This window comes from Phyllopteryx taeniolatus, chromosome 12 (assembly GCF_024500385.1).
Source record: "Phyllopteryx taeniolatus isolate TA_2022b chromosome 12, UOR_Ptae_1.2, whole genome shotgun sequence".
In the NCBI taxonomy this organism is placed as follows: Eukaryota; Metazoa; Chordata; class Actinopteri; order Syngnathiformes; family Syngnathidae; genus Phyllopteryx; species Phyllopteryx taeniolatus.
In genome coordinates, this window is record NC_084513.1 from 19,798,664 (window position 1) to 19,826,220 (window position 27,557).

At 42.2% G+C, this 27,557-nt stretch overlaps 2 protein-coding genes across 6 annotated transcripts; both read right to left on the reverse strand.

Annotated features, from left to right (window-relative positions):
* Window positions 1-11: 11 nt before the first annotated feature.
* acp6 (acid phosphatase 6, lysophosphatidic) lies at window positions 12-4,956 on the reverse strand. The gene is made up of 10 exons (XM_061793499.1): window positions 4,768-4,956; window positions 4,182-4,310; window positions 3,957-4,087; window positions 3,796-3,875; window positions 3,640-3,727; window positions 3,408-3,540; window positions 1,534-1,634; window positions 1,347-1,439; window positions 431-596; window positions 12-358 (listed from the first exon to the last, which is right to left on the reverse strand). Exons 1-10 carry the CDS (start codon window positions 4,954-4,956, stop codon window positions 224-226), a joined length of 1,245 nt encoding a protein of 414 aa, XP_061649483.1. The 3' UTR covers window positions 12-223.
* A 2,120-nt stretch (window positions 4,957-7,076) lies between these two features.
* Window positions 7,077-25,643, reverse strand: gja5a (gap junction protein, alpha 5a). Of its 5 annotated transcripts, XM_061793505.1 has the most exons (3): window positions 11,722-12,207; window positions 10,667-10,755; window positions 7,077-9,978 (listed from the first exon to the last, which is right to left on the reverse strand). In XM_061793505.1, exon 3 carries the CDS (start codon window positions 9,949-9,951, stop codon window positions 8,833-8,835), a length of 1,119 nt encoding a protein of 372 aa, XP_061649489.1. In that variant the 5' UTR covers window positions 9,952-9,978; window positions 10,667-10,755; window positions 11,722-12,207; the 3' UTR covers window positions 7,077-8,832. The 5 variants fall into 5 exon arrangements, with proteins under 5 accessions (XP_061649489.1, XP_061649487.1, XP_061649485.1 ...); XM_061793503.1 differs by lacking the exons at window positions 10,667-10,755; window positions 11,722-12,207 and adding an exon at window positions 25,524-25,643; XM_061793501.1 differs by lacking the exons at window positions 10,667-10,755; window positions 11,722-12,207 and adding an exon at window positions 20,659-20,757.
* Window positions 25,644-27,557: the final 1,914 nt, after the last annotated feature.

A 27,557-nucleotide genomic window follows, 5' to 3' on the forward strand; every position in this document is an offset into this window, starting at 1 on the left:
CTTGGACAGGATTCTGTTCCTGCTTGTTCATCAGAATCATCTTTATTTCATATAAACACACTGCAACTGACTGTTTTACACAACCTCATTTGTGTATAAAATGGTCATACAAGTCTTCCCCTGAGGAATGAAGTGACATTCGGTTTGTCAGCAAAACCAAATAAACAAAACAGTAGAGTTAATATGGACATGATGTGTAAAGGCAACAATAGCATGCATGTGTTCAGAGTTTCGACGTGTCTCCTGTGCTGTTGCAAAGCGACCGGTAAAGGTCAATGTCGAGTGAGTATGCTGAAAGCACCTTCTGGAATTCCTGCAGGGGGCAGTAGAGGCCCCTGCAGCCAGGAATAAGTTGATCCTAGAGAAAGGAAACGCACTTGATCGGTCACGAACAACAGGGTGCGTGACGGTGCCGTCGACGTGTTCCTACCTGGCCCATGTACGACACTTTGACAAACGCCTCCTTGGTGCGCCGGTGCTCATGAAGCTCCAGCGTGACGTCCGCGGCGTACGGCGGCCACTTCATGTCGAAAATTCCCAGCGCCATCAGGCACGGGATCAACGTGGTGTCGTGGGCCGAGTACAAGAACAACTTCCTGTTTGACAAAGCCGCCCACGAAATGACATTTAGTAGAATAAACTGGAATATAAGGGAATTTAAAACATTAATAGGAATAAATCAATGCTTATTAAAATATCGTTGTCCATCAAAAAGGAGGCATCTCGAAATTCACTTTTGTTTTTCTTGGCAGGAAAGAACTTACTTATGAAAACATGAGAATATGGGGATATGACAGGTTACAGACTTAGTGGTGATAAATCCATGGGAATTGGATGTGAATTAACAAGGGAATTTAAAGACAACAGAAATACAATTCATGTGAGCCAGTGGAAATACAGGGGAATTTAAATAAATTATTAATGGGAATACAAGGAATTTAACATTATTGGTAGGAATACATTCCAGTCAATGCGAATCCAATAATTAAATGGGAATGAAAAGAAATACAGGAACTGCAGTCAATAGTAATGGAAATTTAAAGATGGAGTTATAAGGATATTTAAAGGCAGTAGGAAGAAATCCATGACAAAATTGGAATATAAGGGAATTTAAAGACATCAATGGGCATGAATCCACGGAAATTATGGGAGTATATAGTATTGCCAAAAGTGGCAATGATCATTTCAGTTAAAAAAAACTTTGCAAAACAAAGTTTGTATTCATTTCCTTAATGGTAATAAATTGTCCTGGTGTCCAGCTTTGCAGTATTTCCCAAACTCTCCTGTTAAACCTGCCAAGAAAAGTTCGTAAATACTCCAGTCATGAAGAAAGGTGCAAGTGTAACCTGTTGGGTTCTGATGAGCTGCCTTGTAGCTTCTGGTCAATGTTAAATAAGAACATGTGCAGCAGAGGTCCCACGCACAACTGCAAGTTCTCCCTGTCGACACACATGTACACAATTATTGTGTCACGCTGTCCTTGTTGACTCTGATTAAGAGTGATAGGAGTCATTCATTGTTACAATGGCTGACCTCTTGCTGGGTTGGTAGCAATAAAACATCATGTCCACGGCTCTCCGCTCCACTCGGCTTCTCCACGTGTTGAGCACGGGCGGGCAGGGCAGGCCGTGAGCCTGACAATACACACGCACACACACACGCTGTGTCACGACTGTAAGTTTTTGTTCCCTGACACATTTCAGTTTGCCATGTTCACATCAGGCAAATTGTGATCATGCTAACATTTGTAGCGCAGGGTTTTAGGCGGGATGGTGATTGCTGTGTAAATTATGTGACCGCAGAATAGCGGACAGGCAGACAGCTTCGAATTTGCCATTAAGAGAGAAAAAAACAACGCTGCATTAAATGGTTTTCAATTTACTGTATTTGTTTAAATGGCTCAAACGGGGGCCATCATAACCCTTTTTAACTGCATAGCTGTGCAAACATGTTTAATGGAACATTTTACATGCAATACCAGTCAAATGTTTGGACACACGAGTGCTATTAAAGGAGAAACTGTCCAACCTTGGTAGACAGTGTACAATTTGATGAAGTCAAGAACTGCAAATTGTAGAAAATTAATTAGTTTATATATTAATAAAAAATTCACAAAATTGTAATTTCTTTTTCTCAGTGCGATACATTTTTTGTAGAATTGTTTGCAATGACTTGTCATCACATTACGCTTCTCAAAGCATCTGTTTTTCCTTTCTCCCCTGTCCAATCAACAGACAGCAGTGTGCACAGCTCCGCCCAGTGCAACTGTTACCCCAATTAAAGGGTACTTAAAAAAAAAAAAAGGGGGATGTGATAACCCAATTTAAGACTATCAAGACCTCTCCACTACATATAAACATTAGGAGTAGGCGTTACACAATCAGGATTTTTGGGGCCGATCAGCAAGTTTAAAAAAAAAAAAAAAACGATAAGATGGCGCAATGTGTCTATTTACATGACTACATTTATTGTATATACTTGTGTACTGTATACTGTATCCAACCATCTTCTGTACAGCTTATCCTCACAGGGTTTGCGGGCGTGCTGGAGCCGTCCTTCCCAGCTCAAATTACTCTCTAGCATTTTAGACAAAAGTTAAAACACCAATGACCTCTAGGGGGCATTCAAGGATTGGCCACTGACATAACTTTAGGTCAAATCAACATTACATGACAGAAATAATGGGTGCTAACTTACTGTAATTAAATTACTTTAATAAATACTGTTAATGACATACTTTCTCACTGTCCCAGCTATATGGACGGGTGCAGAGTTTGAGTCTTTTTGACACTTTACTCCCCCCCCCCCCTCCCATGCTGTTGCTTGAACGCGGCATGCTCCTCGTGTACATTCTTCAGGTGCTCGATCAAATTTGTTGTGTTGAAGCATTTAGATGACGTTCCCCACGACATACTTCAGTTGTGCACAGACTGCAAATAACTTGCGTATTGTTTGTCTGAGACACCGCAAAATAGTCCCCCACCGATGACGTTTTTTTTTTTCATTGAAAAGATTGAAAAAACGCTATTGGCTGTCAGAGAGTTACAGTAATGCGCAACAAGACACGTGACTAGGCAAAAAATAAACTAGCTTTTGGATTCATACACAGCGAAGACGCGGAGTTAAATGTCTAGTGCGGAGCCGATCAGCATGAAATGCTAATTATCGGCCGATACCGATAACACCGATCAGATCGGCGTAAAGTCTAATTAGGAGTGGACCATATGGGCTAGAAATAACAACAAAACATTCAGCCTGTTCGTTATCAAATAAGTATGAAACTTGATTTCAGACTTTATAAGGGTTCACTAACACTCTACTTTTTAAAACTTCAATTTGAGTTCTGTTTGCATCAATCACTTTTCCCAACTAGATAACAGTTAGCCAGAATGCTAAGCGAGCGTCACCTCTCTGGCGACCATGTCGTCCCTGATGAGGACGAAATCGACGTCCGGTCTGTCGATGATGCCCAGCTCGCTTCGGATCCTCTTCAGGTCGGCCGCCATGTCCGGCAGGAGGGCCACCTCTTGGAGGCGCACGCTGGTGTGCAAACACAGTTCATGTTTGACCCCCCCAAAAAAATAAAACATAAAAAAAATAACCCAAACAAAATTCCCGCTTTTGCGTCGTCGTACAAACCCGCTGAGCGTTCTGAGCAGCCGGCATCCGTGGTAGTTGGGGTACAGGATTTCCGACTCTGCATTCGTTGTTAATATGGGAACCATTTCTATGTAAGCAAAAGAAAAAAGTGAAAAAATGTTGGAGAAGAAGGAATGATCATGTGAGTGAGTGTACCTTTTTGTTTTTGCTGGAAGAGCCCTGCCAGCAGGCACTTGGCAGACTCGATGGTCCTTACAATGTTGGTCGACCGCACACTTCGCATCGGAAATAATGAACAACATTAGAATCCGCTGACTGTATTTCAATGGCGTCGTCTTCCTCCAATCCTCACTTACTGGACCTCATCGGGGCAGAAGGTAGGACTGAGGAAGGCAACCTCCTGGACGTATCTTCTCCTCATCTTCTCGCCCAGCTCGAACAGTTGCTGCATGCCCAAAGTGGTCAGCTGACCCGCGAACACGCCGCCCTTGTACGGTCGACACACAAGAGTAACTCGAACGTGAGTGTAAAAAGAAACATTACCGCAGTGTTCATCAACCGGAACAAAGAAACCTACTCACGCTCAGCGTCTTCTTCCTGTAGCTGTCCTCCAGTGGAGATGGAGGTCTGGGCCCCCCATCGAGGTCCGTGACCACGTAGTTGATGTGCGTGTGGGCCGGAGGCTCCAACAGGGTGGGCACCCATTGTGCCTTTCAGCAGAAAAGAAAGAATATAATGGCAGAGGTGAACAATTAGCCCTAATTAGTAAATGAGTACTCATTTAGAGACCTTGTTTAACTTAAAATTGTCCAAAGCTTTGGAATTTCAGCCTCTGAGTAAATAATTATGATAATAAAGCAGACTGATTCTCTTTGTGTTTCATCAAAATAAGACATTTGGAAACATCTTTTACTTTGGAAAATAATTATCACCATTTATGCCCATTTTCTGACTATTATTTTTTTTAACCCAGTCATTGAAAACGTAACCGACAGATTAATCGATTGTTAAAGCCTTATGATGGACAAATATTGGAAATGTTTTTTTGTTTTTTTTTTAAATGCTGGAACTGCAAAGCTCATTATGTAATCGTAGTTTTTGAGTCATCCTTCTGACAAGCAAGCAAACACGTGCAACCGACACGATGGTTTGAATGTTCTATTTTACCTCCAACACATCAGGTATGGATTTAAGCGGCGTCCGAGCGCCGTGTCGAAACAGCACTTGAACCAGCTTGAGCTCGTAGGGCGACGCTTTGGAGCCGCCGTCCGCGCTCCTCTGCCTCCACCACCACACCGAACCGAAGGCGAAGGACACGGAGCCAAAGACGCCCACTTTGGGCCAAAGTTTCCTCATGGCCGTACCGCTGAAGACAATAAAATGAATTGAGGTGAGTATATACATGAACAGTGTTGGGAAGATGACTTTGGAAATGTAGTTGGTTGCAATTACAGTTACACTGTTGAAAATATAATAGTAGCGTAACTATGGCAATTACTTTTTCAAAGTAACTAATTACATTTTGATGATTTTTCATTTTGAATGAATGCATGAACAGGACCCTTGGATGCTTCTTCTATAAAAGTGGATCAAAACCATAGATCTTTATTTTGCAATTTACCACATTCTTTGTACAAATGATAAACTTATAACAAAACATGATGAAATGTAAATATATCATAAAATGTTTTTTGCTTAAGTGTACAGCATGTGGAAAACCACCATAACATGTTGACCTAATTAAAAATGTGCACATTTTAGATACTGGTTCTTATGACAACCCAGATAAGTGAATGTTCCATAAAAAAAAAAAAAAGTCCAAAATTATAAATACGAAACTGTTCAAAAGTCAATGTTCTTTTATTTATTCAAAAGTGTAACTATGAGTCTAACTTATTCCAAACCTAAGACAAACCAATAGATTGGCACCCCAACGTGCAACTTCAAGGTCATTATTTGGAAAAATAAGTCATGCAGAATAACACATGACCAGAGAGAGCCAATCACAAGCCTCCGCTTGAGGAGGAGGACGTGATATGGAAAAAAAAAATTTGAGCTTTTGCATACATTTTTGTAAATGTAACTAAAATTGTAATATGCAAATTTGCAAAAGCAACTATAATTGATTTACAGACTTTCTCCCAGTAATGTAATGCATTACAATTACATACATTTGTAATCTTGTTACATATAATTAGTTACTCCCCAACAACTCCTCTGTGGTTTTATTTGTCCGAAATTTCCCTGCATGTATTCATAACGAACCAGTTCTAAAACATAAATTCGCCAATGGCTTGTTAAAGCCTAACATCCGACAAAGCCTGTGCTACATAGTGTAATAATAATTACAGGGACGGGTATTGAGACCAGGCAGTTAACAAGTGGTCCTCGGTTTAAATCCCTCTTCATTAAAAAGATTACCGTTTTGTTTTTGTTTTTGTTTTTTAAATATAGTTATGGCCTAGAAGTGTTACTTACGTACAAATTCGGGTTACGTCGCCAGCGTAGAAAGATAAGAAACGGAACTCCGTTGTAAACCGAGGACCCCGTGCAACGTTACGAGGAGAGTAAGGAGACGTTGGCGTTGAAAGGGGCCGTGGGGTGGCGTAACGACTTTTTGACGTTCTTCGTCTAATATGACAGCACAACCACAAAGCAGTATTCGGTTGCCAGTACGTATAATATTGTTATGGTAGAATCGTCAGTTGTGTTACTTTGCCGCCGGTTCGTTGATAGCGGGCAACAAGACAGGCGATGCTAGCTTAAACTCTTTGCAGCATGACGACTCAAATGTCAGCCGAGCTAGCAATGAAAACAGCGTCTTACTTACTCGTCAAGCAAAAGCTAAAATGAAGACTCTGTGTCAACCTTCGGCAAGAAGTGTCTTCAGCTGCCGGTTGTAGTCAGGCCATGCCACCGGGAAATGTAGAGCAGATCTGCACCGAGTGCACTTGAGTCGCGGGTTGAAAACTACGTTTCCCATCAGGCATGTGCTGCGTTCAGTTTTTTTTTTCTTTTTCATAATCTTGAATTTCTTTAAAACACGTTCTCCAAGTGGATAGTTGGACATATTCCTGGAGGTTAAATTATATCCTGTTTTTCATGTAATAATACAGATCGAATGGTTTCCCAGTTTTAAACAATTCAAATTATTTTATTACTGTCGTCGAACTGACATGGTGTGTTTTACCCTTGACGACAGATCAATAAAATATTTTCAACCGGCACCTCCGCTCCGTGCCATGCACGTCATTCATGGCTCATAAAAGTTATTGATAAATAGTAACCGTACAACTAGTATTGAGTCTCCGCTTCCCCCCCACGAAAAATAACTTTTATTTTCTAAAATGTATTACTCGTGTTACGACATTGAACGCACCATAATTTCTTCCTCGTCTCTAGGATTTTGACTGGGAGGTGCGTTCAGGATGTTTTCTGCCCTCTATTGTTTTGTAAAAATATTACAACATTAAACAGACGTGATCATTTATTGAGAAAAACTGCAGGAAATACATATGAAACAAATATGTATATTTTGATAGAAGAGATGGATTTTTGCTGTCGTTACACACTAAAACCGAAGTTACATGGAAACGTTTCTTCTAAAAACATAATGAATGAATACTCAGTCCACATACACTGCAAAATACAGTAAAATTATTGATGGATGAAATCAAGTCAATTTGTGGATAAAACATTGCATAGAGACGAACCATTAAAAAAAAAAAAAGACAGGGAGAAACGTAACATGTGCAGTCGCCACCTAGTGGCCATATAAAATCACGACAGTCATCCACATCGGGCCTCTGAATGGGCTCTGCTCACATGAAAATTTCATACAATAAATGGCTTTGAAGTAACACCTCACATGACTCTCATTAAGGCACATTACCTTTATGGAAACTTCACAATTATTAACAAAATGTCCCTGTAAAGTGAAAGTAAAATTGAGGCTTCAAAATTGTGAAAAATCCCCCGCTGTCTCCGTTCTCAAACGCTGTGGGCGTGTCCACTGAATGTGCTGAAACCACTCTAATGTCAATCAAACCCCACTTCTACAACGTGGAAAAACAGATGCTACTTTGTCCAGAATCTTTCTTCTTTCTTTCTCTTCCTCGGCCATTTTCCGGGCGTGGGCACAGGTTGTTAGCTAACTGCATGTTAAGATGTTAGCTAACCGCTGATGCAAACGAAGGTGCTCAAGTTCTAATATAATGAGGAGGGGCGACTCATCCTGGACTCAAAACTTTAGCCATGCCCCAAAAATCAGGAAAACTCAAATGCTGACAAGCAGTTTAACACTAATCGACAACTGAGTTCTACAATAATTATCTTCAAATAGGTATAATGAATGTATTAAGTAAAAAAAAATAATAATCATTTCACTTTACAGGATCTTTAAAGGGGACATATTATGGGAAATAGACTGTTTGTACAGTATACAAATACAGCAGTTGGGTGGGGCTAATTATAACTACCCCCCACCAGAGTTTCTCCACCTATGACATGATCAGCGCAACATTCCTGCTATCACATGAAATCCAAAAGGTAAGCAGAGCTGTATTGAGTTTTGCTGGACGCACAGATTAGCGTTAGCTGACAGTGCTATCTTCTTATATGCGGCACATCGTTGAGTGCTTGGTAAAGTTGTCAATGCGATAGTGGTATGGTATTTGTGTTTGGTGATATGGCGATACGCCACATACACGCAGTACAGTACATGAACCGCTACCTCCAGAAGCGAAAAATATTTTCTTTGGTCTTTACTCTACTACTCCCTCCAGTTGCAATGCTCAGAATCTGCCCCCGTCATGGCAACGAAAACCGGACTTGCCATTGGTACAGCAGGATATGGGCGGGATTACAGTTGCTCATTTGCATGAAAGAGGACCGCTTCAAAAAATGGGCAAATATTCATAAGACAAGAAATCAATAATAAACTGTGCTATAACTCTTTTACCTAATTTGACGAAATCATGTCACTGACATGTTATGAGGACACCTGGGAACTGTTTTTGGAATGTGGGAGGATGCTGAAATACCCTTGAAAACACGGGAAGAACATGCCAACGCCACGCAGGAAGGCAGGAGCTGAGCTGTTCGGCACACATGCTAACGACTAGTGCGTCGTGGTGCCCGCTTTAAAAACAAATAAGTGCAATTGTCAGGCGTCCCTTCTGTTACCCTGCGTATTTATGGTGCAGTTCAAAGTGGTTCCTGAAGGTCCCTCGTTTAAATGGTCAGGTCGTCTTGTCTCCCTCGCCCGCTGCTGCCGCTAATCTTGCTCAGACGTCGTTTGTTCTCAACGTAGCCCGAGGGCGGAGGTGGCGCGTTGCGGCAGTTGTTGGGCAGCCCCTGGGGCGGCGCCGCCGGCCGGTACCTCTGCAGGAAGTCCTCGTTGTCCTCCAGGTTGTCCCCGCCGTGGTGACGCTCGGCCGCCATGTTGGCCGAGTTCTGCTGCAGCGCCATCCTGTTGCTGAAGGGAACGGACGCCAAGGAGGTCAGGGGGTCGACGCAGCGGCTGAAGTCGGGAGGCGGGCTCCGCGGGGCGACTGGGCCGTCGTGCTCCAGCAGCGTCGGCGCGACGACGGGCTGGGTGCGCCGCGCGGCCTTCCGCCGGACGCACGCCCTCAGGCTCTTCCAGCCCAGGTAGTAGAGCTCGAGCACGGACAGCGCCAGGGACACTGCGGCCACCCCCAGCATGAACACGATGAAGATGTTCTTCTCGGTGGGCCGCGACATGTAGCAGTTGACCGGGTTCGGGCAGGGCGACGCCGTGCACAGGTACAGCGCCTTGAGGAACACCCCGTAGATCATGTACTGCACGGCGATGAAGATCACCTCCATTGCGGTGCGGATGAGGATGCTAAGGACGTAGGTGTGGAGGAGCGGACCCTTGAGGCGCAGACGGTTCTGCCCGTCGGCCCCGGCCTCCTTCCCGCTCTCCCTCCGTTGCAGGTACTCCTTCTCGCCCTCCATCTCGGCCTCGCCCTCCTCCGATCTGGCCTCCCTCTCCTCCTGCTCCCGCCGCTTGCGCTTCTCCTCGCCTCGCACGGCATGCACGGCGTGGCCCATGTAGATGAGGGACGGCGTGGACACGAAGACGATCTGCAGCACCCAATAGCGGATGTGCGCGATGGGGAAGGCGCGGTCGTAGCACACATTGGTGCAGCCGGGCTGCTGCGTGTCGCAGAGGAAGTCGCTCTGCTCGTCGCCCCACGACGACTCGGCCGCCGTGCCCAGCACCAGGATGCGGAAGATGAAGAGCACGGTGAGCCACACCTTGCCCACCGAGGTGGAGTGCTCCTGGACCTCCTCCAGGACGTTCCCCAAGAGGCTCCAGTCGCCCATTGCGGCTCACGGGCACCGAGGGCACACCTGAGAGGAATGACGAGATGAGATAAGGAAGGAGCAGCAGGAAGCGGTGTACAGTAAAGGAAGCATATTGGTGACTTGGGTGTTCAAAATGGCCGCCTCAACATGCTGTTCCACCTTGTCAGAATAATAAGACAAGGCAATTTTAGGCAATTTTCCATAACTTTTTCAGTTAGAAGTTTACATACTGTAAAATTACAATGCCTTAAAACAATTTGGGTAAACCCAGATGTTGACATTATGTTTTGGAAACTTGTGATTGGTTTATTTAAAACATTTGCGTGAAATAGAGACACACCCGTGGATCTATTTGAAGATACAGCAGAAACACGCTGCTTCTTCGTGTAACATCATGGGCAGGCAAAAGAAAGGAAGAAAATTGCACTTGCACAATTCTGGTGCAATTTCCAGATGCCTGTAGGTGCAACGTTTATCTGTTTCGCTACAAGAGGGACTGGTACGCTTCACAAAATACTGTAGATGACATTATGAGGAAAGAACATTATGCGGAAATACTGAAGGACCACCTCAAGACACCAGCCAGGAAGTTAAAGTTTGAGTGCAAATGGGTCCTCCAAATGGACATATTACCAAACTGGCTGCAAAGTGGCTTAAGGATCACAAAGTCGGTGTTTTTGAATGGCCATTGCAAAGACCAGATCTTAATCCTATTGAAAATTGACGGGCAGACCTGAACATGCATGTGGAAGCAAGGCGGCCTACGAACTTGGCTCAGTCACAGCAGTTCTCTCAGGAGGAACGCGCCAAAATTTCTGCCAACTATTGTGAGAAGGATATCAAAAGCGACATTTAAGCTGACAAGAAAAAACGACAGCAAATAAAATACTGTATACAAAACTATAAAAAAATATACTGTCTAAACTAACAAGAAAATGAAACATTAAAATGAAATATTAAGTAGCAAGAAAATGTAAACATGGAAAAAACACCAAGTGACAGAATACATTAAATTACATCGCCATGAAAGATATTGGTAATGTACTCTAAATATGTATTTCAATGAGCATGGTGCTTACTAAGGTTTAAGAGACAAAAGCAGATGTTCCTGGTCATTCTGTGCGTTTGTGCGTGTGTGTGTGGATCATCTCCGTAAAAATAGCTTCTCTGCCTGTGAATGGCTTGCGGACTGGACACACTAGCATGAAAACCAGTTTTTCCCCATCACCACCCCTTGTGGGAGAGGAACTTCTTGAATCACACTAAAGTACACAAAGTGGCTGTTTTAAGAGCAAATATTCGTCCAATATATGCCGTATATATTTACAGTTGTGCCCTGTCTAATTCCAGCATGTGCATGAGTGACCGACACGAGTGGGTAAAAACGCAGCCAGCGGGCAGGTCGAATGGAGAAGACTTTGTCCTTTCAATGGCGCACGGATGTAGCATGTGGCCTGCAGCGGGCACCCGCTCCGTTACCGCAGCTTCCGACTCCTCCTCCGGCCCCAAAATCGTCCTCAACTCTCCCATGTGGAGCTCCCTATGAGCTTTCCCCCCACTCTTAACATTAGTGAGACTTTGGCCCAGACCCAAACGTGTTGCCGGCGAGCTGGCAATGACCCTATAAGGCAGCTTTATGAATGACCCCATCATTAAGACGTTGGCTACTAACCTCTGTGTCAGACAGATAAGAGACTTTTACATCCATCTTGAGCCTTTTCCATACTTGGCAAAGTTGGAGAAACATCAGAACGGAAGCAAATGTATGGAAGAAAGGTCGTCGCTTACCGTTCCTCCTTTTGGTGAGCCCTGACTTTCCATTTCTAACAGTCCGCTGTGCGTTCTGCCCTAGAAGGCTTTCATGGAGCCGGCTGACCACGCTGACAACGGTTAGGCGTGTGCGAGAGAGAGAGAAGGTCCAAATGACCATGACCATGACCATGTGTCCACACTCCCTCTCTCCACTCTCTATCGCGCTTATATATGGCAAGAGGTGTCGGGCTTTCCATTGCGACATCACAAATGAGGACTAAGGAGTATTAGGAACACGCTGAAAGAAAAACAATCGTAAATGATTTGAGGAAATGTGGAACGTATGTGGAAATGGTTGTCATCGTACGAGCAATAATGTAACATGAGACTAAATTCATAAAAGAAAAAATGACATACGACTACTAATAAACTTATGTGCTTGTAAGATTTGATTTAAAAGAAACAAAATACATTGAAAGAACAGTGGGAATATTGTATAGTTGAGAAAAAAGGTTGGAATATTGTGAAAAACTAATGTTACAATAAAAATGTAATGTTACATGGAAGATTGGTCTTGATGGGGATAAAGTGGAATATTCAAGTCGTAAAATAGAAAATAAATCCTGATGTTACTCTAAAAAGTCAATGTTAAGAGGAAAATGTCTTAATGTTATCATCATAAAGTTCTTTGACAAATAGTTGACATGATGAATTCCGAAAAATGTAATTGATGAGAATAAAGTTATCAAATTATGAAAAAAGTTAGTTCCCAGAAATATACGTTTTTTTAGGAAAAGAAATTGTGAGAGGAAAGCTGTAAAGTCATACTGTAACATTACAAGTCATAATGTTACAAGAGATGTATTTCTATTAAATTTGTATTATTGCAAGATTAAAGTTGTAATGTAAGTCAGAATGTAATGAGAATGAAATTGTAATCCAATAAAACAGTTCCAAATGCTGTGATGATAACGGCAGTTTTACAGGGACGACGTAATGTTGTGATAAAGAAGTTATTTTGTTGCGTGAATAGTCATCTTCTTTTCCAAGAATAAAACAGAATATTACGAGTAAAGATTCATAATGTCACAAGAAAAAAAAGTTATAATAGTACAAGAGGTTGAAATATTATGAAGGGGAACAAAAGGCATTCTTTGTTTCAAGAAAAAAAACAAATCACGTCACGACACCAAAGTCACGTTGAGGAAAAAGGCCTAATGTCACGAGAATAAAAAAAACCAACAACAACACGATATATACGACAATAAAGTCGTGAAAGGTTTGAAATCAGTGGAAATTGATCCTATGCCACCTGCACAATGGTCCGCTATGTGGCACACTGCATACACTACTACCTTTGACAAACGAAACCCGACAAAGGAAGCACTGATTGACCAATTCCCAAGAAGAAAAGACTCTTCCTATTGACTCTTATGCTTTGTACTTTGTGTTACTTTGTGTCCACAATGCTGGGCCGTCACGCCGGCGGCTTGCATAAGGCTGATGATGATCTCGACTGGAAGTGAATCACAAAGACGTCCAGAGTCTGAGGAAGGGAGTGAGAGTCCAGACGGCACAATAGCAGGAGGTTGAACATGGAAGCGGCCGTGTTCTTATCAAACGACCGTCGGGCTTTGTTCACCCTTGGGTTCACATCATTTACTGGCATCATGAAATGGATTCAACCCTGCTCATCCTGATTACAGACGTACGCAGCAAAGTGTGTTTTCCCACTTAGATTTCAGGCAAATTTGTATTAGATATAAAAATTGACGTCAGATAATGGAGAATACTCACAGTCTGGGGGGGGGAAGTCATGAGGAAAAAGAATGAAGTTGAAATATCAAGAAGATAAAGGCTGCAATATTACAAGAACAATGAGACAAATGCCTCATGGTATGAATGTTGCCTGAATAGGTTTGTGATAGGATAAGAAAAAAGTCGGAATGTTACGGGGATAAAGGCACATTTGTTTGAGGAACCTAGCTACGAGAAAAAGTACTTGATAGAATAGATTCGAGTTGAAATGTTACAAGAAAAAGTTGGAATGCAACATTGGAATGCTACGAGAATAAAGTTGCCATTTTTTTGAGATCAAAGTCATAATACTTAGACAAGTTGTTTTAATATAATGATAAAAAGTAGCAATTTTATGAAAATTAATTCTTAATATTTAGAGGAAAGAACATCTGTTTAGAGGAAAAAACATTTAGGCAAACTATTTGTAATATTACAATAAAAAATAAAACTTTAATGATAATATAAAGGCAAAACATTTACTATTGTGACAAAAAGTAGCAATTTTGTGAATACAAATCTTAATACAAAAAATGCCTAAGATTTAGAGAAAAAAGTAGCAATTTATTAAAATGAAGTTACAATATTTAAACAAAATACAAAAGTCAAAATTTCATGAATAGTCATATTTAGACAAGAACCTTGTAATATCATGAGCGAGAAGTTCCCATTTTATTTTACTCACAAAACAATTATGAGAAGAAAGTCTTAATCTTTGGACAAAGAACTTGTACTATTATGAGAAAAAGTAGCATTTTCTGAGAAAAAAAAGTTGTAATATTTAGACCAAGAAAATTAGGAAAAAAGTTGTAATTTTATTCCAAAAAAAAAGTCATATTTAAACAAAAACTACATTAGAACAAAAGGTAGCAATTTTATGAGAATCAATATTTAGTCAAACAATTTTTTACAAAGGTTGAAATGTAAGAATAAAGTCATATTACTTTCATTGAAACATGATGTTAAAGGAATAAAGTCGCAATGTTATGGTGAAAAAAGGTGCGATGATATAAAGTCCAAAAATCATACTTTACAAGAAAAAGTCATCGTCACGAGAAAAAGTTGGAAAGCTATCGGTAATCAAATCGTAATATTCTGAAAAGGTCGCCGACATGTCACGTTGGTTGAGAGTGAAACAACAGCGCCTCTGCTGGTGGCCACCAATCACTGCACTCCAATTTTGCCTTCCACACAACGGACAGATGATCAATGAATCGTTACAATTACAATAAGAACGATCTTCAATTTCCCAAATTTAAAAAAATGGAATTCCGTTGAATTTCTTGGTGCCTCGCAGCTCTTCGCTCCCGTCTCCATCTCGCCGTGGCGATAATAAGCAGCGATTCATTACACGCCGGCCCTCGGTGAGGACGAGCCTGTGCAGCATCAGCGCTGTCACGTCTATTTACAATGTGCGTTGGCAGGCTAATGGAGATCTAATGGACGACGGGCACTGATACACTGGGCTGCCGCTGCTAATGCCGCACAAACAAAGTAGGGAGGCAGACGAAGGGACCGCACGCTTTTTCCACTCGGTTGCACTCTTTGCCGCCTTACAGGGAAGTGACAAACTTGGCGGCCGTGTTGGCGGCGCAAATATTCAACATGTTTTGATTGCTTGCGCGCGAGACGGGAGCCGATGGAAATGTTCGGATCGTACGGCGCTACCTTGACGTGTTAGTGCCCCAAGTTTTTCAAATTTGCTTGATTGGGGAAAAAAAATGGTGCAATTAAAGTACAGTGAACCTTGATTAAATATATTCAATCCAGCTTTGTGAGGTTGCCTATTTGCAAATTTTTATTTTTTTTTGAGCCAATCCTCCGTTTACGTTGAAAAACTCACCCATTCATTTTTTTTTTCGTGATGATGGTTTCATTCTTTACATTCTATTTGATTGTTATGTTTTTATGAATTAAAATATCATTTTTGGTGTTATTTTATGGCTGGGTGAACAGATTAATGGCATTCCCATTCATTTAATTTCTTTCATCACAAATGAAACTTGTCAAGGTACCACTGTCTACTGAAAAAAACGACGATTTTGTTTCAGTTTACTCGCAAATTTGAAATCTTTAGTCGGGCACAAAGCTATTCTGTTGCATGAATGGCAACAGGTGACTAAACGCGTTAATAGTATCTTCTGCCATTTAGTGAAAGCATTTAATTGTTACCGGTTGTCACTAAATGTCGCCGGCATAGATGGATGAATAAAGATGCATCACTTGTACTATATACAGGAAATAATCATTTTGGGACCAGTTAAGTGAAATTGGATCCTTTCCCTTCTGCACCTTTCTTTTTTGACAAACCCCTTGGCGTCATGGAGGTGTAGGATGCACCGGCCGCCGTCCTCGTAAACATTCGGACGCTAGCGGAGATGCTGGGTGTACATTTTCTGGGCCGTGTTTAAAGTAACTTTCGTGATGTCAACCAAGTATTCCCACTGCGATGTGCTTCGAGGGCAATTGTGCTGAGGCTGCACGATGAGTGAGAATGGCTGATTTATTTCCTCCATTATTTGACATTCTCTAGAGGGAGCCATGAGGCCACACAGTGCAAAGCACAAGTGGATGGCAGACATGTAAAAGCCACCACCTTAGATGGGAATAATCTCACATACACATGCTGTATTTCACATTTATCTCGAGCGTCATGTCCAGTTCAACATTAGAGACGTGCTTTAAACCGGCATACCTTCCGAGGGCTTATTTTAGCGTAGTTTATTTTTGGAACTTTCCATCGTTTTTTTTTTTTTTTTGTGTGAAATGAGAGGCGCTCGTAATATAGTGTCGATCTGGTTGTAAAATGTGAAGCTAGCAGCTGCTTGTTACTGCCTCAAAGTAGAGAATTAAAACGGAGTAGGACAATCATCTGGAAAGGGAGCGAGCATTGACGTTTTCGTTGCAGAGAAAATATGTCAGCAGTGTGGCACTGCCGTGAAAAAGTATTTGCCCCCTTCTCAAATTCTTATTTCTTTCCCCATAGTTTCCCTACTTTAAGATCATCAAACAAATGTCTCACAAAGATAAACAGAAAGTAAACAGAAAACGCAGTTTTTAAATGGTGATTATATAAAAGGGGGAAAAAACAACTATTCAAAGCTACCTGGCCCTGTGTGGAAAAGTAATTGCCCCCCGTTAAGTCGTGAACTGACCGCGGCGAATCACTTTTTTGTCTTTTTTTTTGAAAACTGAGATTATTTGACCACAGCCAAGCCAGATCTGTTCAAGCAAGGCGTCGCTTAAAAAGAACCTGTCTGGCAAAATGAAGTTGTCCAAAAGATCTGAAAAAGCTGCAACTGGCTAGCATATCTGCCTCACAGTTCTGAGGACACGGATTCAAATCCAGCCTCGTCTGTGTGGAGTTTGCATGTTCTTCCCGTGCCTGTGTGGGTTTTTTCCGGGTACTCCGGTTCCCTCCCGCATCCCAAAAACATGCATGGTAGGTTAATTGAAAACTATCAATTGCCCGTAGGTGTGAGTTAATGTGAGTGTGAATGGTTGTTTGTTTTTATGTGCCCTGCGATTGGCTAGCGACCAGTCCAGGGTGTACCCCGCCTCTCATCCAGAGTCAAATGGGATAGGCTCCAGCATGCCCGCAACCCGAGTGAGGAGAAGCGGTCTGGAAAATGGATGGAGGATAAATAAAGTCATTGACATTTATCAGTCTGGTAAGAGTTACAAAGCTATTTCTAAAGCTTTTGGACTCCAGCGAACCCTGGTGAGAGCCATTATCCACAAATGGGGAAAACATTGAACAGTGGTAAACCTTCCCAGGAGTGGCCGGCCCACCAAAATGACCCTTAGAGCACGGTGACAACTCAGCTACGAGATCACAAAGGAACCCAGCACAACATCTAAAGAACTGCAGGCCTCCTTTGCCTCTGTTATGGTAAGAGTTCTTGACTCAACTAAGAAAGAGACTGGGAAAAAATGGCATCCATGGCAGAGTTTCAAGGCGAAAACCACCGCTGACCAAAAAGAACATAAAGGCTCGGCTTACTTTGGCAAAAAAAAAAAAAAAAAAAATATCTGAATGATTCCCAAGACTTTTGGGAGATTATTCTATGGACTGACGAGACAAAAATGTAACTTTTTGGAAGGTGTGTGTCTCGGTACATCTTGCGTAAATGTAATTCAGCATTTCAGAAAAAAAATATCATACCAACAGTCAAGCATGGTGGTGGTAGTGTGTTGGTCTGGGGCTGCTTTGCTCCTTCAGGACCTGGATGACTTTATGTGATTGATAGAACCATGAGTTCTACTCTCTCAGGAATTTTTTTACGTCTTAATAAATAAAATCCCCATTTAAAATCAGTATTTTATATTTACTTGGATCATCTTTGTCTGATATTTATATTTGTTTGATTTTAAATATCAAAGAGAATAGAAAAATACCCGTAATAGGTGTGGCATATCAAGATGCTGATTCGACAGCATGATTTGCACGCCCACAATAAAAGGCACCGAAAGGGACGAACACAAATATCAGATGAGAACGGTCGCAAGGAACTGCTGTATGCCACAATTCCCGCCCAGACGCACACGCGCACACTAACCTGCTCAAGCTCGTGATGCCACGCGATTAGACCACGCCCCTGAAAGGCACACATGCAGCACACGGACACGACAGTATGTACGGCAATTGCACTTTATTTCTTTACATTCTGTCTTATTATGTATTAATACAATCTAGTGCTTTTTTTTTTTCACTTTAAAAAATGTGCTGATTTTTAAAAAAGCATTTCAATTGATTTCAAGAGGGAAAATGTATTTGTTTTATGATTAAATGGAGTTCCACTGTATATCTGCATGCTGGCTGTTATTAAGCTTTGACACGCGCTGGGAGTGATTGCCACCGCGCTCGCTCTGCAGCTGTTTAGCAGCCAGGCCGCACGGGTGGCGAGCATAATTCAACCACCAGTGCCAGGACGGCCATCCAGGATGAGTGTGTTTAACTTCAGCTGCCTGGTGGCGCTGTCACTTAGGCGTAGTCGAGTGAGCTACGGGCCACCGCCGCCCCCCCCCTCCCCCGCCGCCGGCTGCTCTGAGTCACCTGTTGGCATCACGTGTGCAAGGCCGGCGACGTCCGTATATCAGTCGCCCCGGCGCGGGCTCGCTTCCTTACATGGCCGCCTGGCTCGTCATCAGCTGTGCACACAACACAACAATCTCCTGATGAGATATTGGTTAGCTGCGGACGGCAACTCGGAGGTGCTAGTGTTGGACCTCCATCGGGCAAGGAGCCTTATTTGGTGACTTGAGGGAATCATTCAAATGGATCACTTGAGGCGATCAAAAAATTGAGGTGCTTTTTCGGGGCTGGAATGGAATACAGTAAACCACCGCATATTTGCCCGTATTTCCTAACATTTGCATTGTGTGTAAATGCATGACTCAATACCATTTGTGTAAAGTGCGAGTTTGCATATTTGTTTGTCATGTCACATCAGTTTGTGCTAGCGTATTATTCAGGACAGTATGCTTGCTAATACTATTGACGAGCCACATCTGAAGGTGCTTTGTTTGTGTTAAATATTTAACTACTGAATACAGTCGTTTATGTAGCACGGGTTCATGATTGTATACAAGCGGGAAGCATGGCGTTGATGCTTTATGGTCCTCTCCCTTTTAGGCCCTTTGCCGCCATCTTTTGGGATCTTTATCTGATTAAAAATCCCTTTAGTCAGGAGCGTCAAATGTAGGATTTTTGTTATTCGCGGCATGCTCGTTCCCTATTATCCAAGAAGAGTGGGTGGGGGGGGGGGGGGGGGGGGGGCCGGGCCGGGCGGGGCGGTTCTGTGTAGTTACGAGCGTTGTCATTGAACAAATTGAATTTGTAAGTCAGGGTACCACTGTAATATTTTTTTAAATAGAATAGTAATAAGTAAAAAAATAAATAAATAAATAAAGTGTATTCACACTGAATTTGTCCATATTGAAATGTGTTCGCAGGCTGTCAAGTGAACACCAATGTAACAGGCGGCACTCTGTACCATAACTGTAAGGTTAAAGTTGAACAAAAAATTTTAAAAAAACTCAAAAATAAAAGCAAGTCAATAAAAAATAATAATGTAATTATTGAAAAATATATATTTAATATGAATTCATTTTATTGCTTATAATTACATTTTATATTCACAATGCATTTTTAATATAGAGATTAAATATTGGCAGAATAATTTGAAAACCGTACAAATAAAATGTAAGTAAAATCTTCGTAATGATAAGTGTTCTTCTGTAATTTAGGTCTAATTTTTTAGATATACCATACTCCTATGGTGTATTTACAAAAATAAAACTTATTGAGGCAATCAGAAGCCAGAATAGTCTCTTTACTGTAGAAGGCAATGGTGTAAAAAAATTCGTCAATAAAATATTTTCACATTTATGATCTATATATACAGCATATATCGCAACAAATTAGAATACAGTAATTCAAAGAGTGAAACCGATATATAGATTTGCTACACACGGAGTAATATTTCAGGTTTTTCAAATAATTTGGATGTTTATAGCTTACAGCTAATGAAAACCCCAAATCCATCATCTCAAGAAATGTTAATATTAAAAAAATATATATATCAAAATAATTTTTGATATAGCGATTAGGTAGGAATTGGCCTTTTGAAAAGTATGTTTCGATACATTTCATGAATTTAATGAATGAATGAGCTTACTTTTTTAATTAAAATACTGAAATAAACTTCACACGCACATGAAGATTCTTTTAAGAAATCCATTGCGGAGTCATAAAAAAAGTCATACGAACAATTATTTTATTTTTTTTCCCAAATTTAGCCATTAAAAAACTTGAAAAAAAGATATTACAGCATATTGACAAAGGAAAATCCAATTTGACAAAAATGAGGCTCACATAAGAGGCTAACAGTGCACACGACATAGAAAGACGCCCGCCTTGAAACGTTTCTTGAACAATTCACGAGCCCAATGACGTTTTGGAATAAAACAAGTGCTCCATTGTAAAAGTGTCACACTAACATGGAGAGCAGAGCCTGCAGTAAGTAGCAATACGTAATATTCATTACTTTATGTAGTTGATCATGTCTTTCATTTGAACTGTAATATCCTAAAGGTAGATTTACGCACATTTAGAGAATGAGGGCTGTCCTTGAATGCTCGTTGAGTTGCATCCCTGTAACCTGTTGGTCTTACCTATTGTCGTCTTGGAAGCTTTTTTTTTTAACTTGTCCTCCTTAATGGTGACCACCTCGTCCCGGCACCAGTCGTCTTCTTCGCAGGGGGTATAAGAAGAAAAAGCAGGGAGGGGGCATCACACCCACCCTGCCAGCGGCCACCCTAAGACCCACCCTCTCTTCTTTGGTTCTCCCCTCCTCTTCCTCCAGCCTTAACACCCCCCCACTCGCTTCATTTGCCCCGGCAACCTTTTCTTCTTACATCCCTGGTGCTCTATTTTCTGCTGGGAAGCATTCCGCCAGCAACAGGAGAGGAAGTGGGATTGTTTTCTGGGATTGATGGCAATTCCGTTTCCACAGTGGCCTACCATAGTGGACTTACTGAGTGCTGAGTGCTGGAGAGAAAAAGAAAAAAAAAAGGCCCATATTTTGCCGGCGTGTTCCAAATGTACATTCGGCCCAATTGCGACTTTTAGAAAATTCGGCCCCTGAAGCCAGTTTCAATTAACATCGTGACATTTAGTAGGCATGTCAATCATCGATTGCCACACAAAGAAATGAAAAGAAGCCGTTCCTAAAACAACACGGGAAGTCTGCCATTTCAACATTTATCTTTGGCCCAGTCATGCCTTTCTGAAAATCCAGCCCCTCGGGCAAGCTTCACGAAGCAAAATGTAATTTGTTGGGCATGTCTACCATGAGTAAATGCACACAAAAAGTCTCATGAAGCCATGCCTGAAAAGACACAGGAAGTCTATGGTGGACTGCTTCAAGCCAACATGGTAGATCAAGTTGGCAAATCTTGTTTCTTGTGTTGTGTTCTGAGAAGAGAAATTCAAGTACACTCTGGCCTCGCAGGCATCCCATAATTTGTACAACAATGCACTGTTTGATAGGAAGTAGAGGTTTTAGCTGGAGGACATTCGAGAAGATTATCAGTTAGAAATGGGAGTTTCCGAGTATGCACTAGTTCAACACACAAAAACGAACAATTCTGGATTCTATTGGAATTTAATTTTGACTTTCCCATGTGAGATCATGGAAATAATCCGCTTGGGACTCGGTGCCGCGGTGTCGAGTAGTTAACACATCCGACTCACAGTAACCGCCCGACTAATGGTAGTTCAATAGCAGTGTCCATTTTGTTCTTTTCTTTTTTTTTTTTTTTTTTTTTCACATCTGCCTCCCAGCCAAAAGCTTCTGGCTTTGAATGGAGGGGACCCTTCTATGGTGCTGACATAAAAAAAAAGAGTTTTGCACTAGCCAAGGTGGATTTTTCCCTCATATTCTGTCTTCATTCTTCGTGATGATTATGCAACTTGGTTCCTTGACAAATCAATTCAGTATCTGTGGACTGGGAAAGTACCCGTGATGATTATGTATTAATTTGGAAGAACTGTACGGTGATCCGTGGTTAAAAGTCACTTGTATAACTTTGATGGCGGAGGTGATTACAATGTTTTTTAACGTGTATTAATGGGGTCTTATGATAACCCCTGGTGAGGAAGGAGTTGTGACCTGGCAACTTCATCTCATCATTGATTCATTTAAAAATCCCCCCCTAATGGGAACAGTCCTTTTGCGTTTGCACGCATTGTGATCCAATAGAGAGGCTTGAGTTGGTGCGGTTGATAAAAAGGGATGGAAAACATGGGACTTTATACTAATAACCAGTTACGGAAGGTGGAGAGGTTCACTCGTCTTACCCTGAACAGGACAAACGGTAGAGGAAATGGATGGATACAGTATCTACTAACCATGGTTTGCTATGTCACCTACAGTATGACACCAAGTTGAGATGTATAGCGGCACCTCCAAGTTTGGATTTGGAGTCTGGAACTTTGTCCCAAACTGTCACCATCATGAAAGCTGAACGAGAGCTGCTGTTTGATAGGGAAAAAGTCCCCGATGCCAGGATGCATTAGTGTAAAGTCCCTCAACTACCTCGTAACTCCACCCCCCCTCCCCCACGCCCCCCGGCCTGCCGTTCCGCCTGACACGCGTCCGAGGCGGGCCCGTGTTTGACGGACATGTGTTCCTAAACATGCCGCCTAAGAGAAACCCTGAGAGAGGTCCAGCGCGGGAACCAAAGAAGGGTCGCAAAGCTCAAGGTTGTTTCACGGGTTGCCGACTCGAGCCTACGAAAAGTATGCGTGACGTCACTCACCGCTGCCCACCAGCGCAGACCTCACTGAACAACAGCATTGGCATGTTGTTGTGGCCATTTTTTTTTTACTGAACTTTCCATCCACACTATAGGACATCACCACTACTATTATGCCTAAAGATTTATTGTACATAGATTTTGCATGATGGAAATTGCACTCTTCTTCTTCTTGATCTGGACTCTGCATCGATGAACAGATCTGATTTGGATTTTATTCAACCGTCCCTATTCTTAACTTGAATTGAATCATCCCAGCTCTAAGCACTCTAACCCTAACCCCTCGACACCCGAACCCACTACAGTCAGTCGTGTAATTAAGCCTTCTTAACGGGACCAATACCGACAATGAAACCCTAACCCAACAATAGTTGGTCTCCACCCAGTGTGTGACAGTATTTCCATAAGTTGTGATGAACTGGGGACTATTTCCTGTCATGTATGAATACGTATTTGGTAGCAAGCACATGCCCGTTGACGTCTGCCAGTATTGTTCTCATGGACATCATCATTACCGACGGCCCGGTTATTATTATAGCCCGAGCGAAAGAATGGAGCTGGTCGGTGACAGTAAATGAGCAGTGAAGCTACGTTGCTCATAATAGAGTGACTAAGCTTGATGTGAACAGGTGAAGGATTGCGAGAAGACAACATCAAATGCGATTGGTGGATGGATGTGTATTTTGGAGCCCTCAGGAATCCACGCCTTGTTTTAAACCATTCATTGTAGAGCCATGCTATTATTACCGACTGAACTCTGAACCCGTTGGATGACTGAAATGTCCCACACTGGTGGAGATACGTTGTAGATATGTAAATGAGTCAAGCGTGCGATGTGACGCATTCACTCTGTAACAGTGTATGGATGAGCATAACTCTCTTTTTTTCTGCCGGCCAAATCGGAACATCAGTCGTATTTAAAAATATGGATGTCCATTCAATGGAGCATCTTTGCTTAGTTAATCAGGACCTACGAACATTTTCATTTTGGAGGACCATTATGTATTGGACAGCGGGAAACAACAATATTCTCAGAGGATTCAATCCCAAAAGAGCTAACGGGTGCATTCCAAAATGACATTTCAAAGATGTCTAAAGGCTGAGTGCTGCGGTTGTGTCATCTCTTCCGATTTACATAAATGTTGCGGGTTGTCAGGTGGTTATTCAAACAATTTAGTGTCGGAAACATTGAAGTTTCGGGATCTTAAAAAAACAAAACATGCCCTGTTCAAGTGTAGGTGCAATATGCAAGTTTTCAAACTACTAGCAGGCCCCGCAGCCTCGCGTTCGTCGCGCCCGCCCGGCCACCTCAGCAGCATTACGCAAATTGTTACCGGTTGGACGTTGTATTTTTTTGGGAATGTACAATCAATTCAAAAATTAAGAGGGGTGATCAACTTACCTGACGACTCTGTGAGAACGATGACGTGACATTGGCTGTGGTTTTCCAAGCTCATCCATGCAGATGTTTGAATGAAGGGTACCAAATACTGCGTATGGTTCTTTGCCCTAAGGTGATTTTATACCTCTTTTGAAGGGTACTTACTGCTACTAAACTACAGTATATATATCGCCGTACCTTAGCTGTGGACCCTGCAGTAGTATCATACTGCAGGGTCCACAGCTAAGGTCCACAGCCACAGTCTCCACTTTGCAGCAACGTTTATGTTTTTGTTTTTGCCCTTTGTCTCCTCTCTGCTAAAATTGGTCTTAGACACTCGTTCTCCTTCATTATTGTTAGATGATAGCATTCAAAAGGATTCGTTCAATGCGCCATATTTTTTGCAGTTTCCCGCAATGCTATTTTGAAATTGAAAAGTGTCCTAAATCGAGTGGAGCTGAGACAAAATGGCGTTAAAGCTGAAAATGGAAAAAGATTATTATTTAATGCTCCCTTCAGCTGTAGTTGAACAGATGTATAGCCTGAATTCTGCCTTCAGGTTCAAGTGCTGACAAGCTGGACTGAATTGTGGTTTGGTTGATGAAAAGTTCCCATTTGTTCCGGGAATCTTCAGCATCAGCATTGCTTTAGTTGAAATCATTTGCCCCTGTTCTCATTTCAAAAGACTGCGCTGGCATTTCTGTCGACGAACAGATTAAGCGAACGAAAGCAAAAACAACCTCGGAAACCAATTGTCGGTTCCTCTCCCACCCTCAGAAGGAACAGGGTTATCAAGATGTGAATTGAGTCGGGAGGAAGTATGCGCTCTTAATGCCACTTCCACTACCCCCCCCCCCCCCCCCCCCCCCGCTTTGCAGGCCCCCCTGTGCCCCCCATCATGTCACCAGTGTGTATTTGCAGCATCGCTGCGAGCAGCCACGGAGAAAGAACGGCCTAACAAACACAGGAAGAAGGATATCGACAAGAAGCCCTCACCCAAGACAAGCAACATGTTTGCGTGTGAACTAATTGACTTTGTTATGTGCGCGTCGACCTGTTTTCATGTGGACAACATACATCCCTGAAAACAAACAACAAATGAAAGGTCCACATTGTTCTCAGCCCACAGTGCAACCAGCCACAAGCAGAGGCCAACATATAGGCCAGAGATGCTGCAGTGCGCCGTCCAAAGGAGACACCTACAGTATTATGCATGAAGCCACAATCTAAAACAGTTCCCAGTTGTTTTAATAACATGCCTGTGACATCACTTGACACACTATTTCGTGCCTTGCTGAAATGAGTTTTGTCTCAGGCAAGGTCATGCAGCTTTGCTTACCTTTTTTTCTGAGCCATTCTCGGCTGTTTTCTGCACGACAGTGTTTCAGACAGACAGACAGGTTGAAAGTGTCTCGGGATCTTCGCCCAGCCTTGCTGATTTTGCCATTGGTGGAGAAACTCTGCGAAGAGGGAGATTATGATTTAATTATTATTTAAATCACTAACAGACGGCTGTATGTTCCCTTTAACTTTTATGGCAGTCTGGAACAGTATTTTTCATTTTGTTGAACAAAATGATGAAGTTAATAGACGAGCAACTGCACTTATGAAATGCAGTTTTTAACTCAAACAACATGCACATCAGCTACGACAGTCTTGTTCAACGTTGCTAATTTTAATTTGTTTTAAGCAACGGACGGAAATCATTTGCAAGTTGACACAACCGGACTCGCTTAAAGGAGACATGCAATTTGTTTCCACAAAAAACACACTTGTCGCTTGTCCACTGCGCCCCCTTAATTAATGATCCCCTCGACTGCGGGGTGTGACAACATGAGAGCCGCTTTGCGCATTACTAGAACAACTACTGAGCTTGAATCCTGTTGGAAACATTGACGTCTGCTTACCTCTTGGCTTTGAGTTAACGGCCACTGCACAGACTCACAAATGTGAATACAAGCAATTAAGAAATCCCTTTTCCATAATATTTCCCCTTTAAAAAAAAAAAAAAAAAAAGCCAGAACCTAATTTGAGCCCTCAATATTATGAAGCCCATTTAAAAGATGATGCACAAAAACATGAACCAGTGTTCCAGCTGTTTTGCATTGCTCCGCTGTAATAAACTAGAGCTATGCAAATGTTGTATGACTTCCTGTAATTCCTGGCTATTGTTCATTCGAGGAAAGGGCCTTCATCTTAACACACTCGCTGCTCTCCGTGAGCATGGAGCGAGAGCGGTAGCGGTAGTGGCGGTGCTCGCTGACGTGTGCGTGCTGGCTGCTCCAGGTCTTGATAACATTTGAGGGGGCCCGACGGCGTGAAATCCTGCAAACAAAAGGGCCTGACACGTACAGGGTGTTACCCTCTTCTGTAATCTTCCTCAAGCTCTTCCAAACGCACTTCCTGCCTTGGCTGAAACGCACGCACGCACACTGTGTACACAGTATACATGTCACTGTTACCTTGCATTTAGAAGCCACTTTATTCCTCTTTATATAATTATGTTTTAAAAATTTCACATTTTCAAATTCCACTTCCAGCCCAGCCCCTGCATGATCCCATAACTTGTAACCTGAGCAATTCGCAGTCCACTATTCACAAATTCACCTAACCGTGTTTTTTTTTTCCTTCTGTGTAACCTATCTCAAGCTACTTTATTTGCTGAAAATTCACCGATTCTCTTTTTTGTTTTTAATTTTTTTTTTTTGCAATACTAAACATTTTCAGGGTGGGTGTCGATCAAAAAAAAAAAACAGAGGGCACCATAACATCAATTATTTGTGTCCAGGGTAATTGTCCGTACTTTTCCAAGTTACTTATGAGGATATCACAACAATGATAAGCCAGTAAATGTAATAGTTGAGCTGGCATTTCTTCGCCTGCACCTTCATCCTCTCTCCCCGCTCTGACCTTCACCATTGTGCCGCTTTGCCTAGACCCACTCGGAGAGGAAGTTGTCCTTCCACTTCCCGCATGCGCCTTCGAGGAGAACAGTTCACGCTCGCGCCCTCAAAGCCTCGCAGTCGTCGTGAAAATGATGCGTCGCTCAAGTAATCTTTAGCGACTCATCATTTGATTGGAAGACTCCCAGATGTCGCTCGGGGCCAGAAGATAAAAAGTGTTTTGTTTTTTTCAAGGTTCGTTTGTCAAGTCTAGCATCGGTCAGTTAAATTACGGTGTCGAGTGACTACCTCTGACTTTCATATCCAGTTGTCTTTTCATGGTTGTTGATATGGACGTGTCATTGGCCTGTAGGCTTATTGTGAGGTTCGTATGTTTTTCTGTTTTGGGATGACCGTGGTTCTTTTGTGGCCTGAAGCTTCTCTGTAAAACCCAATTGCGTTTCGGTCCCAAAAATCCCATGATCCCTTTA

Bases quoted from the DNA above. Each gene is read 5' to 3' on its own strand.
- gja5a (XM_061793503.1), bottom strand. From the start codon at position 9,951: ATGGGCGACTGGAGCCTCTTGGGGAACGTCCTGGAGGAGGTCCAGGAG.
- acp6 (XM_061793499.1), bottom strand. From the start codon at position 4,956: ATGAGGAAACTTTGGCCCAAAGTGGGCGTCTTTGGCTCCGTGTCCTTC. The intron at 4,088-4,181 runs GTGAGTAGGTTT...CGACCGTACAAG, and splicing joins ACAGGAAGAAGACGCTGAGC to GGCGGCGTGTTCGCGGGTCA. The intron at 359-430 runs GTAGGAACACGT...TCCTTTCTCTAG, and splicing joins AAGTGTCGTACATGGGCCAG to GATCAACTTATTCCTGGCTG.